At 39.8% G+C, this 16,843-nt stretch overlaps 1 protein-coding gene across 4 annotated transcripts; it reads right to left on the reverse strand.

Annotated features, from left to right (window-relative positions):
* Positions 1–1,487: 1,487 nt before the first annotated feature.
* On the reverse strand, positions 1,488–14,821 carry g6pd (glucose-6-phosphate dehydrogenase). Of its 4 annotated transcripts, XM_022204499.2 has the most exons (14): positions 14,601–14,741; positions 11,107–11,169; positions 10,561–10,682; positions 7,794–7,831; positions 7,581–7,689; positions 6,082–6,299; positions 5,376–5,534; positions 4,766–4,891; positions 4,242–4,335; positions 3,938–4,124; positions 3,605–3,840; positions 2,904–2,980; positions 2,654–2,746; positions 1,488–2,574 (listed from the first exon to the last, which is right to left on the reverse strand). In XM_022204499.2, the coding sequence occupies exons 3-14, from the start codon at positions 10,675–10,677 to the stop codon at positions 2,484–2,486; spliced, it is 1,545 nt and encodes a 514-aa protein (XP_022060191.1). In that variant the 5' UTR covers positions 10,678–10,682; positions 11,107–11,169; positions 14,601–14,741; the 3' UTR covers positions 1,488–2,483. The 4 variants fall into 4 exon arrangements, with proteins under 4 accessions (XP_022060191.1, XP_022060189.1, XP_022060190.1 ...); XM_022204497.2 differs by lacking the exons at positions 11,107–11,169; positions 14,601–14,741 and adding an exon at positions 14,780–14,821; XM_022204498.2 differs by lacking the exon at positions 11,107–11,169 and having other exon boundaries at positions 14,601–14,752.
* Between the last annotated feature and the right edge of the window lie 2,022 nt (positions 14,822–16,843).

A 16,843-nucleotide genomic window follows, 5' to 3' on the forward strand; every position in this document is an offset into this window, starting at 1 on the left:
CCAGGGTTCTCTGATAAAATAAAAGCCGTGATTTGTTTTACATTTCAAAAATGTGACTTTGAAAATGTAAATCAAACTTTGATAAGCGTTAGCTAGCTGCTCCACTTGCTCTGAATATTTTTGTAACCGACAGCTACGTACTGACAAACAGTCACAGTCGTCTTAACGCAAAGGTACAAAGCTGCTCCTCTTCTCCTCTGGCATCAGGAAATGTCTTCAAATCCAAAGGAAATACAATCAAAAAAAATCAAACTAACGTCATTGCCCCCCCCGTGCCACCACCACTGAACTCTTAAAATCTCAAAGGATAATTCTGGTTCATTTCAACACTGAGTGTCCCAAGTAAACCTGCATATTGTGGCTCTTTGTCAACTTTGCATTCTCCACCTCAAATACAGAGATCTGGAAGAAATGAAGAGTTGCACAAAACGTAGTAAATCACCAGCTGTAGACTTTAAGTGTAAGCCTTCCACACATTGCAAACGGCATTCTTCTACCCTTTTGCAATCTTAATTTTACCGTTTTTAAAATCTCCTTTACTACTGGAAACAACAGTGACCTCAAGCATCAAGCTACACCTGAATTGTTAAGTATTGCTCACAATTTGATTGTGCAATAATGCAAATTCTAAAACAAGTTTAGAGTTTTTGGAAACTACAAGGATCTCATGCCAGTCGCCCCAATATACACTGCTTTGTACGAGCTTGATTCCCAGGTATCTAGAACAAAGGTGGAGAGTGTGAAGTTACTAGAGCTACATTAAATACAAAAAAAGGTCTCCTCACAAGTCATAGGCTGTCCGTTTTGTGTGCTCAGGCTCTGCAAATGAAAAAAAAAAAATGGCTCGGACCAAACTACACAACCCTATTCCAGCATTTCCTATGTATGTTTATACTAAAAAAGAAGATGGGGGAGCAAGAGGGATGGTAAAACTGGTACTTGCTAACTGTCAATCTTTCTCCAGAGACCTTTCAAAGGTGAAATGCTGAAGGTTGAAATAAACCAGAATTCTCCAGTAACATAACGTCCATCCACTACGCCATTTGTTAATGTGATCCTGCCTGACCCACTTTTCCCTCGGCTACCTCCAATGCATTGGAAATTATCCCAATATTTGTTGGTAAATAAATTAATTCAGGTGTCAAATTTTTGACTCTTTCACAACGATCTCTATTAAACCACACTGCAGTGAAGTCAGAATCTTGATAGAAATAAAAAACTTTCTTGATTTTGTTGTAAAGAGTAACTCGAGCTTAGTTTCTGCAGTTCTCTTTTTACAGTCTTAAAGGTTTCCTGTACATTTTTAGACTTCTAGTAGCTTCATTAAGCTGTTCTTCTATAAGTGCGTCTCAGTTTTATCTCATGCATCCAAGCAGGTGACGTGATTCACTGTTGACAAGAAAATAAAGGCCAGTGAGCCACATAAGAGTCACTCAGTGGCTTCAGTGCCCTGAAACAACCACCAGAACCACAAAATGAGGAATACCTTAACAGAGAAGCAAAGCTAGTTTATTACAAGTAGTGGAAATGTAGCTAGCTTTACGAGAGTGTGCAGTTAACAGCAGTATACAATACACCTTTACAGACATTCAATGTTGACCTGTGACAGACACAGCTGCTGTCTGGGTACGGTGAAATATGGAATCAAAGTCAGCAACTTAAATAAATCTGGAAAAAAATGTAAACAAAAAGGGAATGAAGCTCAGAGGGAGGCTACTAAACAAGACCCGGAGCTTGTTTTGTTTGTCCTGAAAGACAATTAAGACTATTGCAGTACAAATTCTTTTAAGGGAAACTGCCTGTGTCGCCCTTTGCTACGGAGTGTATTTATCTTAACCCTTGGTCCCAGGCAAAGGAGGCAAAAAAAATAAGAAGCGGGCACGCAGGTTATAAAAAGAAAGATGCGGTCGAAGCATAACGGTATTACAATCACAATGCTTAAGAGTGACAGCTGGTCAATCCTGTTCCTCGTCTCTGCTGCGTTCTGTTACCGTCTTTGGTTAACATTGTATTATCGTGACTCAGCGGAGTGTTTTGTTTTTGCTGTTCTTGTTGCTCAGTTATTCTATTTACCACCTGACCAATTAAGACCTAATTAATGGGGACAGGGATGTGGAGCCATTTCATCAGACTATTGCTGTGTTCAAAGATTTTTTTTGAGTTTCTTTAATGGACATGGTCCCACTTTTAAATTTAAACTTCGGAAGCTGCTGTGAATGTAAGAAAATTACCACCAAATCTGTGGTATGAGCCTGTTGTAATGCTGCAAATTCACAATTATCATTAAAATGCTTGATGAACAGGCTCCAGGGAATCATTTTTAAACCTGAGAATTTTTTTTTCCAGAATGAGCTTCTTACTTCTTTGCTGCTCGATGGATCCACTTAGTGCAAACACCTCCTCTCTCAGACACCTCAGCACTCCCTTACTCTGCTGCACCCCTCCTACTATCCTACCTCTACTCCTCCCTCATTCATCACAATTCAGAGTCTGTGAGGATTGACCCATTTGTAAGTGCCTTCGTAGCGAAATCCAACTCTCTTTGAGAGGTCATCTGCTTCTGTGGGGCCACGGCTGTAAAGAAAAAGAGACACAATCAGCACTGGGAGGACATTCCTCATCCTGTTGGAGCAGAGGGAACAACTTTACTTACCTTCCATATCTGTAAGCGATAGGCTTCGGCTTCTCTTTGTCGATATGATGAAGGAGAGGGGTGAAGATCCTCCATGCTTCCCTTAGTTCATCGCTGCAGACGCCAACAATTCAAGAGGCAGAAATAATGTCAGGTAAAGTATAAAAGATTCAAGGTTCTTAAACTCTGCTTCAGTCATGCCACAGCAGAGAAAATATGCACTGTGTTGCCATCTCGTGGCCGCTGTTTTAGTTTACAGTGACAAACAGACCTGCGTACGAAGTGCATCTGACTCCCACAGAAGACGTCCAGGATGAGACGCTCGTAAGCATCTGGGAGCTTCACATCCTGGAAACACAAAGAGTTCACATCAACAAACAAGACACGTTTTGTTTTTTTTACTACTAGTTCCATTTAAGATTTTAGAACTGAAATGTTTAGTTGACAATAGAATGTGCTTTAGTCTTCTTTGCTTATCTTTTAAAATGTAATATCTCTGGTGTTGGGAGCTTAGACAAGGCTCTGGGACATTCTTAGCTTTCAGACATTTCATAGGTTAAACAAATAATTATTGTGAAGATAATGGGCAGACTTATCTTCACTGTAGTTTACTTTTCATTTAGTTCCAATATAACTTTCTCTGCAAAGCGGCTTATGACTTAACCATGATAAAATTTAATTAAATTTAGTCTTATTTATATGGTGCCAATTCACAAGTAATCAGTTAAAACATCTTTGGGCACTTCACATAAACCCTACAAAACCAAACAGGCCTTGAGCAAATACTTTGGCGACAGTGAGAGGAAAAAATAAACTCCTTTGTAACAGGAATAAATATCCAGCAGATCCAGGCTCATGGAGGGCAGCCATCTGCCCCAACAAGTTGGTGTGAGGGTAAGGTGGAGAGGGGAAAGGATTGCAGAATGAGACAGACAAGAGCATAACTAGTACTGCACTAACAAATCAACCTGCCTTGTATCTGCTCTTGTAGGTGAGGTCCAGCTCTGTTTCTTCAGGGCTGAAGTAAACACCGGGTTTCTTGCTCATCATCTTGGCGTAGACGGCCTCGTTGGGCTGCACACGAACCACCAGCTCATTCCTGTGACACTGATTTCCAAATATGTCTCCCGGTACATCCGTGAACTGCAGCCGCACCTCGGCTTTCCTCTCATTCAGAGCTTTTCCACAGCGCAGGATGAAAGGAACACCTGAGGAGGAAAGGTTTTGTGCATTTTAAATGCGTGACGTAAAAGCCCAGGAGAATTTTCAATGTGGTACTTTTTTAAAAGAGGTGAGCGTCTTTACCATCCCAGCGTTCATTGTGCACGTAGAGCACAGCGGTGGCAAAGGTGGCCTGAGTTGATCCTTTAGGCACTGTGGGGTCATCAAGATAACCCAGTTTGGCGTCTCCTTTGCCCTGTGGATCCCCCTCATACTGACCCAACACCACATCTGACATGGACACTGGAGCGATACATTTCAGCACCTTCACCTACAGGAGGGAAGACACAACAACACTTCATTTATTCACATGTAAAAACTGAACATCTCTGTATCTGTCGTGGCGGAGATGTTTCAAATTGTTTCACAAGGAGTAAAGATTTTGCACCTTTTCATCCCTGACATCATCAGAGCTGGTGGAAGCTGGTTTCTCCATGGCAACCAGGCAGAGCATCTGGAGTAAGTGGTTCTGCATGACATCACTGATAATGACGAAGGGAACAGGTGGTCACAAAGAAGACAGAGAGGAGACTGATGGCTGTGATCACATTAATTAAACTTAAAATGGATCATGTGTTTAAGTGGTAAAATGCATTAAGCTCTATGGTAATTCTCTTTGCAGTAAGCTACAAATAATTTTGTACAAATGGAAAGGTAACAATTGAACTGTTTTTATTCTCTGCTCATTTTAATGCAACTTTAAAAACATTCAACTTTAATATTAACCCTCTGAACCCCAAACAGTTCCAAGGTGTTTCTTTTTCTCCCATCACATATTTACTCACTTCCGTTTTTACAGTTCCATGCCTCTCATGAATGGTGTAATTTGGCTTTTTTTAATAGGATATCATGCCTTTCAAAACTGCTGGGGGGTCTACAGACAAACTTTAGACATTTGTGTTTTCTTCTCACCGGATGATGCCAAAATCATCAAAGTAGCCTCCTCGTCCCTGAGTGCCAAATGGTTCTTTAAAAGTGAGAACAACACAGGCCACACTGTCCCTGTTCCAGATTGGCCCGAAGATTCGGTTTCCAAACCTGCAATGAACATCACACAGTTGTTTTCTGTTTCGCACACAAATGTTGGAGGAGAACAGCTGTTCACGACAACTTCCATAAACGTTTATCTTGAGTTTAGTGCTTGGCTAAAAGCCCATTTCTATTTATATTGTATCATATTCACAGGGGCTCTTCTAAACCACCACCCCTCTGAAACGGAAGTGTTGCATATTTTAAATGAGCTTAAATCAAGAGGAGATAACAGAAGAAGCTCTCCTTCCACAGGAGTGATTCAGACATGCCTGCAATATATGTGGTTTGAGTTTCACTATGAACTTGGTTATGAATTCAGGTCAGTCAGACGTTTGTTCTTTTGTAGCTGTTGTAAACTGGAAGAAAGCTAACTGTAGTCAAATCTACAGCATTTTACTAGCGTCTTCTTGACATTTAGAATCTTTGCAAAGCATTGAATTGGAAGTAAACGCAAGCAGACCAGAACCTTAAGTGAAGGTGGTTTTCCTACCTGAGCACCATGAGGTTCTGCACCATTTCCTTGCCCAGATAGTGATCTATACGATAGATCTGTTCTTCAGTGAACAGTGAGGAGAGATGAGTGGACAACTCCTCAGAGGTTTGAAGGTCACGTCCAAACGGCTTCTCTACGATCACTCTGGTCCAGCCCCTAAACAAAGAAGGAAATGAACAGATCAGGCATTATTCATTTATCATTCATCAATCATTTTATTTATTATTTTTAATTCTAATGTATTTTTAATTCATTGCTGTACATAGTCTTCTGTTTACATCTTTGACACGTATTTGGGCACTACTGCCCTTATTACCTCTCATACGGTTACTGGCAGCAAGCGTGCCGCTGAACATAATCTACTGCTTCACCCATCCATCGTTTTAGTGTTTTTTTCTTTCTCGTTCTCTTTTTTACTGTGCCGCTCTTTGCCTACCTAATTGCTCATTGGGGATAAAGTTTTTTTCTGATTCTGATTTATTTTGCTATTTTTTGCTATTAAATTTAAAGACAAAGCTTCAGGGGTTTTCACACACTTTATATCCAAACAATACATGAGATGTCACCGGAGCGTTAGAACATGCTGCTGCCTGCCAAGATGATATCTATGTGTTTACAGTCATTGGGACACAGCAGGAAACACAGAGACAAACAAAACACTCAGTGCGACACGCAGTATTCAGAGAGAGAAGTGTGTACTGACTTTGTGCTCATGCAGTGGTGCTTGATGTTCTTGGTGACGTCGTGGTAGACGGTGGGTGGCAGGGCCAGGTAGAAGAGACGGTTTGCTTCAAGTCCTCCGGGAAGAGACTGGATGTGTGTGTTGAGATTGGAGAAGGTAGCCTCATCAGCGTATTTCCCGCTAATGTAGGTGTTCCTACTGAAGAAGGCCGACAACCGCTCTGCTTCTGTATCTGCCACCTGAGGCAAAGAGCACAAACGTGTATCGATTGTAACTAATTATGGTTAGAAATTAAGAAAAATGGGTTCATCCAGAGGCACAAGGGGGTTTCCTGTAAATTAACAAATGTGTTTATATTTAGTGTTACTCCAAAAATGCACTGTTTAAACCCTTGCGACTGAACAAATATGACAAACGAAGATCCTTCCTTGGAAAACATTTGCAAAACCCATTCAAATCCATTTAAATCTAGCACCATGTGCCGTTGTTGGTGTATCTCAGCAGGGGTTCCTAACCACCGGATCCTGGGGTCATTTAGTACAGGGCCACAAACACCCAGCAGTGAGCAAGACAAGTGGGTGTAATTGTGATATACATACTGCATTGTGATTGTTTTCATTTTCCTGTTTCCTGTTTTCAAAGGTGCACCTGCAGGGCAGGTGGTCGCTTTCCTGGAGCACCAGTTGATCAAGAAGCAATGAATACACAATGATTTTATGTCCAAATAATCTTCTCCCCAACCAGTACAAGAGGACAAACAACTAATGTTACCTAGAGTAAAAAGGTTACTGGAAGGACTTCATTCACATCTCAACCTGTCTCATCCCTCTGCATGAAAGTTAAGGGAACATTACAGAACATGGTACAATGACATTAAAGCCACTGCTACTACAACCAGCTACATACTTAGCGCCACTAAAGTACGGCTCAGCAGCAGACTGGATGTTAAAAAACACACTGCATTTGCCACTCCCACATGTAATACCCTGTTTCGACCACGTTGTCTCTGGAGAACAGGCTCTGGGTTTTTTTTAGTTTAAGTTACATTATGTTTTTACTGTGTTTCATATTTCCTGAACATGTTGGTATGTTGTCATGTCATTAGGTGCATCGAAACCGACCTCGCTACTACTGTGCCAGAAATATGACAGCTGTTGACTTACTTGTGTAGTCAAAAAGATTTGGAAAGCCCTGTTCTACAACGTATAGTATTTTCACATATTAGCGCCACCTGTTGAATGTAAATCCAAATGCCTCACTGTAGAAAATTAGAACAGATATAAGTGATAAGACGCATGAAAACTGCTCCATGGTGACAACTTAAAGTGAAAAGGTGGTTTATTTATTATATTTTTATGTTTAGCACTTATGTACTGTGCACTATATTTGCTGTCTTCCTTTTGGAACATTTGGTGGATGTGGTTTCATTGTTCGATACTTTCTGCATTACCTCCAATCATTAATAAATAAACTGTCCGTTAGATCTTTCAAAAAGTTGCATCTGAAAGGTCCACTTTTACCTTCAGGTATGGCAAGCAAGCAGACCGGATGGCATCAATGGTCAGGTCAGAGCGAGCAAAGCCCACGAAATACGTCTGCTCAGGGAGGAGGCCGTCTCTGAACAACCACCTGGGAGAGAACAGAGGAACATGTGGTTCATTCCAGTCAAATTCCGAAGCTCTGGACCAGATAAGAGGAGCGTCTTTCACCAGCATCTCTTTAGGTTCACTCACCAGAGAGTTGGGTAGATCTTCTTCTTGGCCAGGTCCCCCTAAAGATGCAAACACAAAAGAAGAAATATGACTTCAACTTTAAAATACATGTTTACAATCAATAAGTGTTCATGTTTTGTTTTGGAGCTGCTGTGCTGTTTATTTAGCATAAACCGTTGTCAGACTAGCAGTCATTTTCAACTACACAAAGGTTTTGAGATATTTCAAGTCAGGTCGTGTTGCAACAGGTAAGAAGGCTGCTTTGGCTCATGTAAGAAGCCTGTGTAATCCCACTGGAAACAAAAGCCAACCAACAAGGAACAACGGCTGCCCTGCTGCTCACTGACATTATGTTGAAGAACCTGCTGCGTTAGTGGCTTAACCGCACTGTTACACTGCGTTGTACAAGTCAATACCGCCTATTAGGTAAAAGCCAATCACTGTGAAACCAGACATCAAATAACTGATGACTGGAAATATCAATTCAGGTATAACTTATGTCATATGACAGAGCGTTATAAGTCAACATAATTAAAAACTAATTCCCATAACGGTATCCTGCAGGCCTCAATCTGACGAGCCGAGCTGCTGCTCCTTTAAAACACTCCGGTTGTCAGCTGGGAACGCCTCAACTTGTAACCCCACTGCTTTGTTTAAAGTTGTGTGTTTAAAATAGATGTGCACATGAGAAGAACTGAGCAAAATCTTTACTGAAACACTTCAGGCAAGAAGCTAAGAAATAGGGGTCGATGATCTGCCTGCCTGAGATTGGATCCGATATACAGAATTTTTACAATTATCTTGTTTTTTTTTAAACGATCCCTAATAAAATAAACACATTTAGAAAGGCGGTGCTTTGGCCCCGCTGCAGCCACTTCTTGCTATTGTAGTCACCACTCTGCAGACCTGCTCACAGTACTGTCGACTGACACTGAGGGATAACTGAACACATGCAAGACAAAATAAAAAAAACTAAGTTATTTTAATAACGGCTTGAGTGGTAGTTTGTGCTAAATTTTGACCTCAAAATTTCACTTTAACTGCAAATCTATATCTGTTCCATATACTGGTTAATGGTGACCAAGATTAACAATTACTGTATCAAACCTGGAGAAAAACAGGACTGAAACCAAGTTCAAACAACTAACTGTCAGGAGTTTTTATGCTTGGAGGAAACATTGGTGCCCCCAGGGAGTACTTTTTAGTCAGTGGTGAACATAAATCCCTTTTGGTACACCAATTGATAATGAAGAATGTTTGTTTAAACAGTTTTGATATTTTCAGTTTAATTTACTCAAGCAAATAAATAGTCAGAAATACTGCCTTTATTGCATGCAGACCAGTCATGCTTACTATCGTGCAGTCGCCCCACAAAGGCTCATTCAGAGGCAGGAAATACACCGATCAGAATCGCTCTCAGCCACATTATCATGAAGCTGAAGCACAAGAACTATTGAATTAGTGTTGTTAAGTAAATGTTAGAGGATATGGTGTAACTGTATGTGAGAAACAGTAAAGCCCTATTTGGAAAAAAGCAGTTTGCAGTCCACTCATTTAGCTGCAGTGACACACACACACATATCCACAGAACAAGAACAACCACAATGAGGCTGCACACAGCCCCACCTTTCCCTTCATCTGCCTGCATAATCACCCTGAAAGAAAAACGCTGACTGTCAGTGACACTGCAAAAATCAGCGACAGCGCCACTCTCTTCTACAAAGAGCAAACAGAGCAGGAGAAAGGAGGACGCAGCCAATGAATTACTGGGCCCTGGATGGATGTTCAAAATTAAAATAAAAGCAGTTTGTTTTATATTTGATGTCAGTGGCGTCCAAAATAATGCATTTAACAATGACGAAATAGGAGAAAACAGTTCTTCTGAGAATGATTTTGCTGAATTTGGGTATTAGTACTTGTTTTTTTCATTTGTCAAAGTATGTCTTATTTAAATGACAGAAGCAAGAAAGAAAAAGAAGACACATTTAGACAGAATAAAGCCACGACAAAGCAGGAAGCACACCAAGCGGATGAACTGACACATTGTGCAACAACTAAACAAGGAAATAAACCTGAAAAGGTTAAGAATACCTGGAATAGTTTTAGTTCCTGAACTCTACACCTGAACAGTATGAGGAAATATATCTGCAGCAAAAAGGGACACTGTTCATTGCATTCTTTCGATGGACTCAATTTAACTTGTTTTTTTTTTTTTTTGTAGAAGTCGAATAAATGAATTCAGACATGTGAGACACTTGGCCTGGTTTATTTCATTTTTTGTATCAAGTAGTTGGAATGTAGTCCTCAAGCCACATCGTCAAACATCACATTAACCTGATGACTATATTTGTGTTTACTAGCACTGCTGTAAAGTGCTTAAATATACCCTGTCCTGAAGTGACAAGCAAAGAGGAACCTTGGGGTTTTCACTGTCTCAATCTGAGCCTTTTCAAAACTTGTTTGCAGAAGCTCGGTGAAATCAGTTACAACATTTCCCAAATCACACTATGTGCAATAATTGCAGTATTTAAAACAATTTCAACACTGTCTTTGAAGTTATGGCCAAGAATTCTTATATAAGTGGCCTACACTGTAGATGTGCCAAAAATACAAACAAGGGGACAAAGAAATGAGTTATACTATCCTAATCAGAAAAGTTTTTTAAAAAATGTAATCACACAGTACATTTTAGGTGAGTCTGCTTCAGATCATTAGCCCGTTCATTTAATTTTCCAAGCTTGCTGATCACTTCCCATTTCACTTATACAGTCACTGACTGCACTCTCACCGATGCTCCCATGATGACGAAGACGTGAACGTCGGACTGGTGGAACTCCTCATCTTCATGTAGCTCCTTCCTCAGCTCCCCGAACACTTCAGAGCGAGAGAGGGGGATGTTGCTCATTTTCTCTGAGAAGCAGACAAGCAGAACACCAAGTTAGAAAACATTCAACAACGTCCTCTTACACAGTACACCAACCACCAAGACGACAAAAACAAACACGATCTAACAGGGATTTGCCGTAAGTATGCAAACAATACGACAACACCTGGCTGATGGATGTACAGCGTTGCACACAACAACAAAAAACAAGGAACAATAAAAGACACCAAGTTGCTGGAAAGTTTACAACAAATCATAGAGTAGCTTTATCAATAAACTGCAAATCGAATGCAGTTTTCTCAGTACACTTGTGCAGATTTTTTCAAGGTAATTGACAGGTAGCTTGTTCCCAGCATCTTGGAGAATTTGCCACAGTTGTTCTGTGGATTTATGCTGCCTCTATTTAACCTCAGACTGACTCCATGATGCTGAGATCAGGACTCATACCACCTGCTGCAGGGCTCCTTGTGGCTGAAGATAGATCGTTTTGACTCTGGCTGGGTCTTGGTTGTTCTGTAGAATGAATTCAGGACTGATCAGACCCTCCTAATGGTATTGCATAATGAATAAGAATCTAAACATGTGAAGTCGGGGTAGAAATTTTAAATAATGTCCTTAATGAAAAGTCATCCACATGAACATTTGTTTTATCACTTAAACCCTCATCAGTACACTTAGGTTCCAGCTGGACCCCAGTAGTATTTCATTTCTTTCATATTTCTGTACCTGTCCAAATCCTCTCAACGTATATTTTCCTAAAACGTGTGTCATCTATGGACACAAACATGAAGGAAACAATGAAATTACTATTGATGATTACTGATGTGTATTGCTTACAATATTAGTGTAAGAACTCCTGAATTGAAATGAAACACAAAGCCACTGAGGCAGTCACCACAAGAGCAACAAGACACAAACATACATAAATAAAAGATGCACAGTCCGACTGGGGTCTGCATGGACCCCAAATCATTTTTCTATATATACACACAACACAAACCTGGTTGGAATCAAATAAGTTTTGGTTTATGTGATGGTAACTATGTGGGTGACAACCACCTGAAGGGACTGAAAAATCCAACTTGTAAATAAAAAATAAGACAACTTATATACCCCTCCATTCCGCATGGACCAGACAATCACAAATACTGTCACAGCAACTAGTCCTGTCCAGGAAATCTGTTAGTATTTACTGCCACCTCTGAAATGTATTTATACTCAGAGCAGAGTGTCACAGAAACACATCATTAATTTAGTTTAAAGCATGTAGTCAGAGTCTTGCTACTCTTAAATATCAAACCTGTGTTGGTATTCAAGTGTTAGCATGAGCCTTAGATAGCTAACGGAACCACTCAGCTACAAGACACTGTTTCACAACCTGATGCTGTAGAGTTCATCAACACAACCACTAGGGTTAGCAGTTAAGAAAGGGAAGCACACTTGTTACGAGCGATTAGCCAACACACCTGTAACTCCAAATCACTGACCATTAAGAGGACCCACCCATCCAAGGACTACAGCAAATCTACAAGGCATTTCCTGACAGATAAAGTGCAAGGCCTTAATTGCCTTATCAGTTAATAGATGTTTAATTGGGTAAATTATTAACACCAATTAAACAATAAAAATGAATCATTGACATACCCAAGCATCCAAAACCTCTCCACAGAGCTGTATGCCTTAACATTTTATTCTGGCGTACTGTACAATTTTCAAATGCATTTTTTCTACCATGGATTTCAGTTCACTTGTGTGGTATGAATCGGTTAAGACCAAAGCGGACGGTTGTCAGTGATTCAATGAAAACAAAAATGTTAGAATAAAATTTGTGAGCCTCACCATTTACTATACATATAGTTTTCACAATATATTGTATATCACTAACATGTCAGCACAGCAAAACTCAACACAAAAGCCTCTCCCATTAATGGAAAGCTATTCCAGGTTAACACCTCATGAAGCTAGTTAAGGCCAGGCTCACATTACAGGACTTTTAAGCCAAATGATCCTCATTTGTCTGTCTGTAGATAAGAGAAATCTGGTCTGAGATCTTAGTCTGAATCCATGCTCAGCCCAGATTATCTGGTAATGTGTCGGGTTTCCAGATTCAGATTTTATATTTACTTAGAATAAATAATTAATCAAACAGATGCTTACGTTTAGCGTTCTGCTTTTCTTCATTTTTCCTAGAGTAAAAGAGGGTCAATGGACCACAGTCTCCATTTTGTTTCTATCTGCTTCACCATGAGATCCCATGAGGCGGGGCACTACTCCCTCACTGTTACCTCTGGTAAAATAATCTAATCTTGTAGTGGGTATCACGCCACTCCTTTCCAAATATGCAATATGTGCATGGCTGAGATTACAGAAAACAATATCTATGAAGTTTCCCTTTTTATTTTTGATATGAACTGATTTCACCATCTGTTATGACTTTAAACTCCTCTAGTGTGAGTCCAGCTAAAGATATTGCCAATATTTTGCAAAATTGCCATCAAAATGCCAACAGTGGCCACTTTTGAGGCATATAATAAGAATCCTATTTTGCTTTTTTTACACTTCAACTCGTGCCATTAATGGCTCCTGGCCTTTAAGAATGTAAAGAGACCAAATCCCTACTTCTGTTGTAAATAAAAACATCTTGAAGCACAGTAAGCACAAGTAAACATCACAGTTACATTAATTTATGTCAATGTCAAAGTGTTGTTGCAGAGGTACAAACATATTTGAGAAGTTCAAACTGACTGACAAAACCGGAAGGAAACTTAAAGATTACACAACTCAAACAAGTTTTAAGTGAAAGCGATGAGAAAAAAGTCGTCTTTTAATTTAGTGACTGATGGGTTTTGGGTATTTTTTTTTGCAAATTTCAGGATTGCAATGACTGATATATATACACACACATTTGCAAATATATTTTGGCTACTTGGACAAAGCAATGATTAGTTTCAGTATCACCTATCCAGAACAGATATTTTCTGCCATTTCAGGACTTCTAAAATAGAGTAAGTGTACCAAAAAATACCAAAATTGACCTTCCTTAAACCTTTCAGTTTCATAATTCTGACTTTTTACTGTTGTTTTTCTCCAGACAAAGCAAAACTGATGTTTAAATACACTTTTACAGTTAAAGCAATTAAGGAAAATGAAGCTTAAAAATCTGAACCCAGCAGCATTATCTGAAAAATAGTAAGCTAATTAATGTGTGTAATAGCCTAAAGAGCCAAAATTACAGGTACCTCAGTCTGTCTTCCATTATTTAGCAATTAAAGCTAATTAACAGCATATCTGAGAGAAAGAACATGCTGAGATTTCTCCCTTGACTCATTTAAGTTCAGCCCAATCAGGAAGTACCAGTTGGTTCAGTAATTTTGTCACCAACCTCTTTATTTTCTGCAAGCTGCATCAGCACAGACTGAACCGCTGCTAGACACCAGTATGTAGCTGCTTATACATACACATGTCATCCCCGACATGAAAACAAGACTACACGTGGAGGTCAGATGGTCAATGCTGCTCCCAGAAATAGCTCAACACACTCAACGCACCGCAAACTGTAATGATATTAGTCAAATCCTCCACCAAATCCCGTATTTAGAGGGCTAAACCTTACAGCACAACGCCGTGTTAAAGCTGGATGCTTTCGGCCAGCACTTCAAGATAACACGGGCTGACACTTTGCTGCTCCTTGGACAGCTAGCTGCTAATATTCAGGAAGGAAAAGCCCGGCTTATGCTGCTACTAAACTGAACTACGAAAGCTTTTCCTCTCCCTGTCAACAGCAGCTAGCTTTCCTGGCTGTTATGGCAACGCGAATCGATAAGAACCACACGTAAACTTACTGTTAGCAACCTGCACCTAGCTACCGTCGAAGCTAACAAACCGCACGGCGCCGAGAGCTCGGTAAAGTCGGACAAGTAAAGCGAACACGGCTGCTTACTCACTGGTCCGTTAAGGCGATGATAACTGGGCAGGCACACTCTCAACACACCCGACGGCAGCTCGCAGCTTTTTAAAGCAAACTCACGGCGACCGCAGCCGAGCCCCGCCGCCGTCCTGCCTACTTCCCTGTTGAGGTGACAAGGCAGAATTGAGAGATATTATTGGTTTGTTAGAAACTCACCAGCGCTCGCTCGAGATCCCATCACTGTCGGAGCTGTGACGTCACCGGCTAGTGGGCGTGGCTTGATTTTTACACTCACAAACATAAACACACAGCCCTATAACCACCACTCCAGAGGACATTAAATTGACTTACATTCATTTTCTGGAGTCCTAATCTAAATATAACTACCTACTTGTTAAATTTTAACCCTTACCATGATTTCAGCCAAAACCTGGGTATATATTTGACTTCATTTAACCCTGTTAAACACTCACACTATGTAAACTAGCAATTTACCTCTGTTTAAATGAACCTACTCAGTGTCGCATTTACAGAATGTGGGAATATCTACACATTTGCAGATTGCATTTATTAACTACATTAACTTCTATTAACTACACATCTACACATGTTTAGATACAGCTGTACCTTATATATAACTTTATATATAACTTTTTGCACTATTATAAGCCATACCATTTTGTACATGTGCATCAATGTGCAATATTCAGAAGTACAATATCAGCTTCACTTCTGTTTTTCTAGTTCTTTAAAAGAGTCAGCTATCAGACTCTCTAGTACTTATGCACATTTTGGTTTATTTTTATATTTGGACTACATTTCCTAAATGTTTGCTGCTGTGACACTGCAAATGTCCCTGCTGCGGGATTAATAAAGGCTTGTCTTATCTTATCTTACTGTTCGTAGATATATGCTTTCTCTACTGTACATTTTAATATTTTATACTTGCTATACTGTAAAATCCCATCAGATTTTGTGTATGCACTGACAGGATTGTTGTTTAATTTCATACATCCTCACCTATAATTAAGCAGTTTTTTGCCCCTACAATGTAAATGTATTTGTAGTGACTATTTGTCAAACTCAGTCTTATCAAAGAGCCACTTGTGGTCATGTGGTGCACGCAGGCAAATGAAGTCCATTGTGGCTTTGTTGGTTTACTTATCCAATGCAAGCAGTCAAACAAAAGAACAAAAAATCGTGACTCTTATTACAGGCTCTCCCTGGTGAATGCTGGTCCTACACCTGCCAACCTTCTCATACACCCATAGCACTACCATGCACTTAGAAAATACATAAAAACAACACATAAACTAATAGGAGTGAATAAAACCACTAAATGAAAAAAATCCTCATCAAATAAACAAACATCTAAAGTAACTACACAAACAAGCAAACTTGAACAAACAGGAAAAGTACTAAATAAATTATACAGTGATGACCCTCATTAAGAAATCCATTCTCTATCCTCTTACCTAAATCTTAACCATCACAACAAAGCGACTAATCCTAACCTAATTCTAACCTTAACCCTAAATTCAAGTCTGCACCCTCAAATCGCTCTTTAAAGATGTGAGAACCAGCCTAAATGACCCTAAATGTTTTCACAACAGTGGTTCTGGGTCTAAATTTGTCCTCAGACAGATAAACAAGCCAACACACCTCAGAAGATGTTATATAGACTTGCATTAATCTAGAGACCTAACATAACCATAACCACAACTACTTACTTGGCCAACTTTAACCCTTATCGTCACTTAAACTTCGTTATATCCTTAACTTAATCTACATCCTCACACAAAACTTAGAAAGCTTCTGTCCCTACATTGTAACTGCGCTGGATCATTTTTGTCCTCACAACATGAGTAACACAAGAGCAAACACACACACACAGAGCTCATTATGAAAACAGGACAGGGTGGGATACAGTTCAGGAAACAAGTGAATGTTTGTCTTTATTCTTCTTTTTCCACAAAAATCACTTTATAAATACCTTGTTTTTATTTGAAGCCTATTTAAAATGACAGAGCTGGCAGCATTTCAGTTATTATCAACAAATCCCATCAACAGTGCACTGAGCGGTGTTAAGACCAAATAAGCCCTGCATGAAAACAGCTCAGTTGGCCGCCTGCCAGCCTACTGAGGGTGTGTTGTTTCAGATACTGGTCACACGTGAAATACAAACCAAAAACTCCAGTTTGACCTTTGAGTTTTCATATTTAAGCTGTTGACTCACATTAAAACTGCTGAGTTAATTCTGAATTGGCAATAGTTTGAGTA

Source organism: Acanthochromis polyacanthus, chromosome 6 (assembly GCF_021347895.1).
Source record: "Acanthochromis polyacanthus isolate Apoly-LR-REF ecotype Palm Island chromosome 6, KAUST_Apoly_ChrSc, whole genome shotgun sequence".
NCBI lineage: Eukaryota > Metazoa > Chordata > Actinopteri > Pomacentridae > Acanthochromis > Acanthochromis polyacanthus.

What these genes read in the sequence shown, in the direction of transcription:
- g6pd (XM_022204497.2), bottom strand. Translation starts at nt 14,801, where the DNA reads ATGGGATCTCGAGCGAGCGCTG. An exon ending in GATGATTTTGGCATCATCCG is followed by an intron (nt 4,336 to 4,765) that starts GTGAGAAGAAAA and finishes CGTCATTATCAG; the next exon opens with TGATGTCATGCAGAACCACT. An exon ending in ATCGCTTACAGATATGGAAG is followed by an intron (nt 2,575 to 2,653) that starts GTAAGTAAAGTT and finishes TTTTCTTTACAG; the next exon opens with CCGTGGCCCCACAGAAGCAG.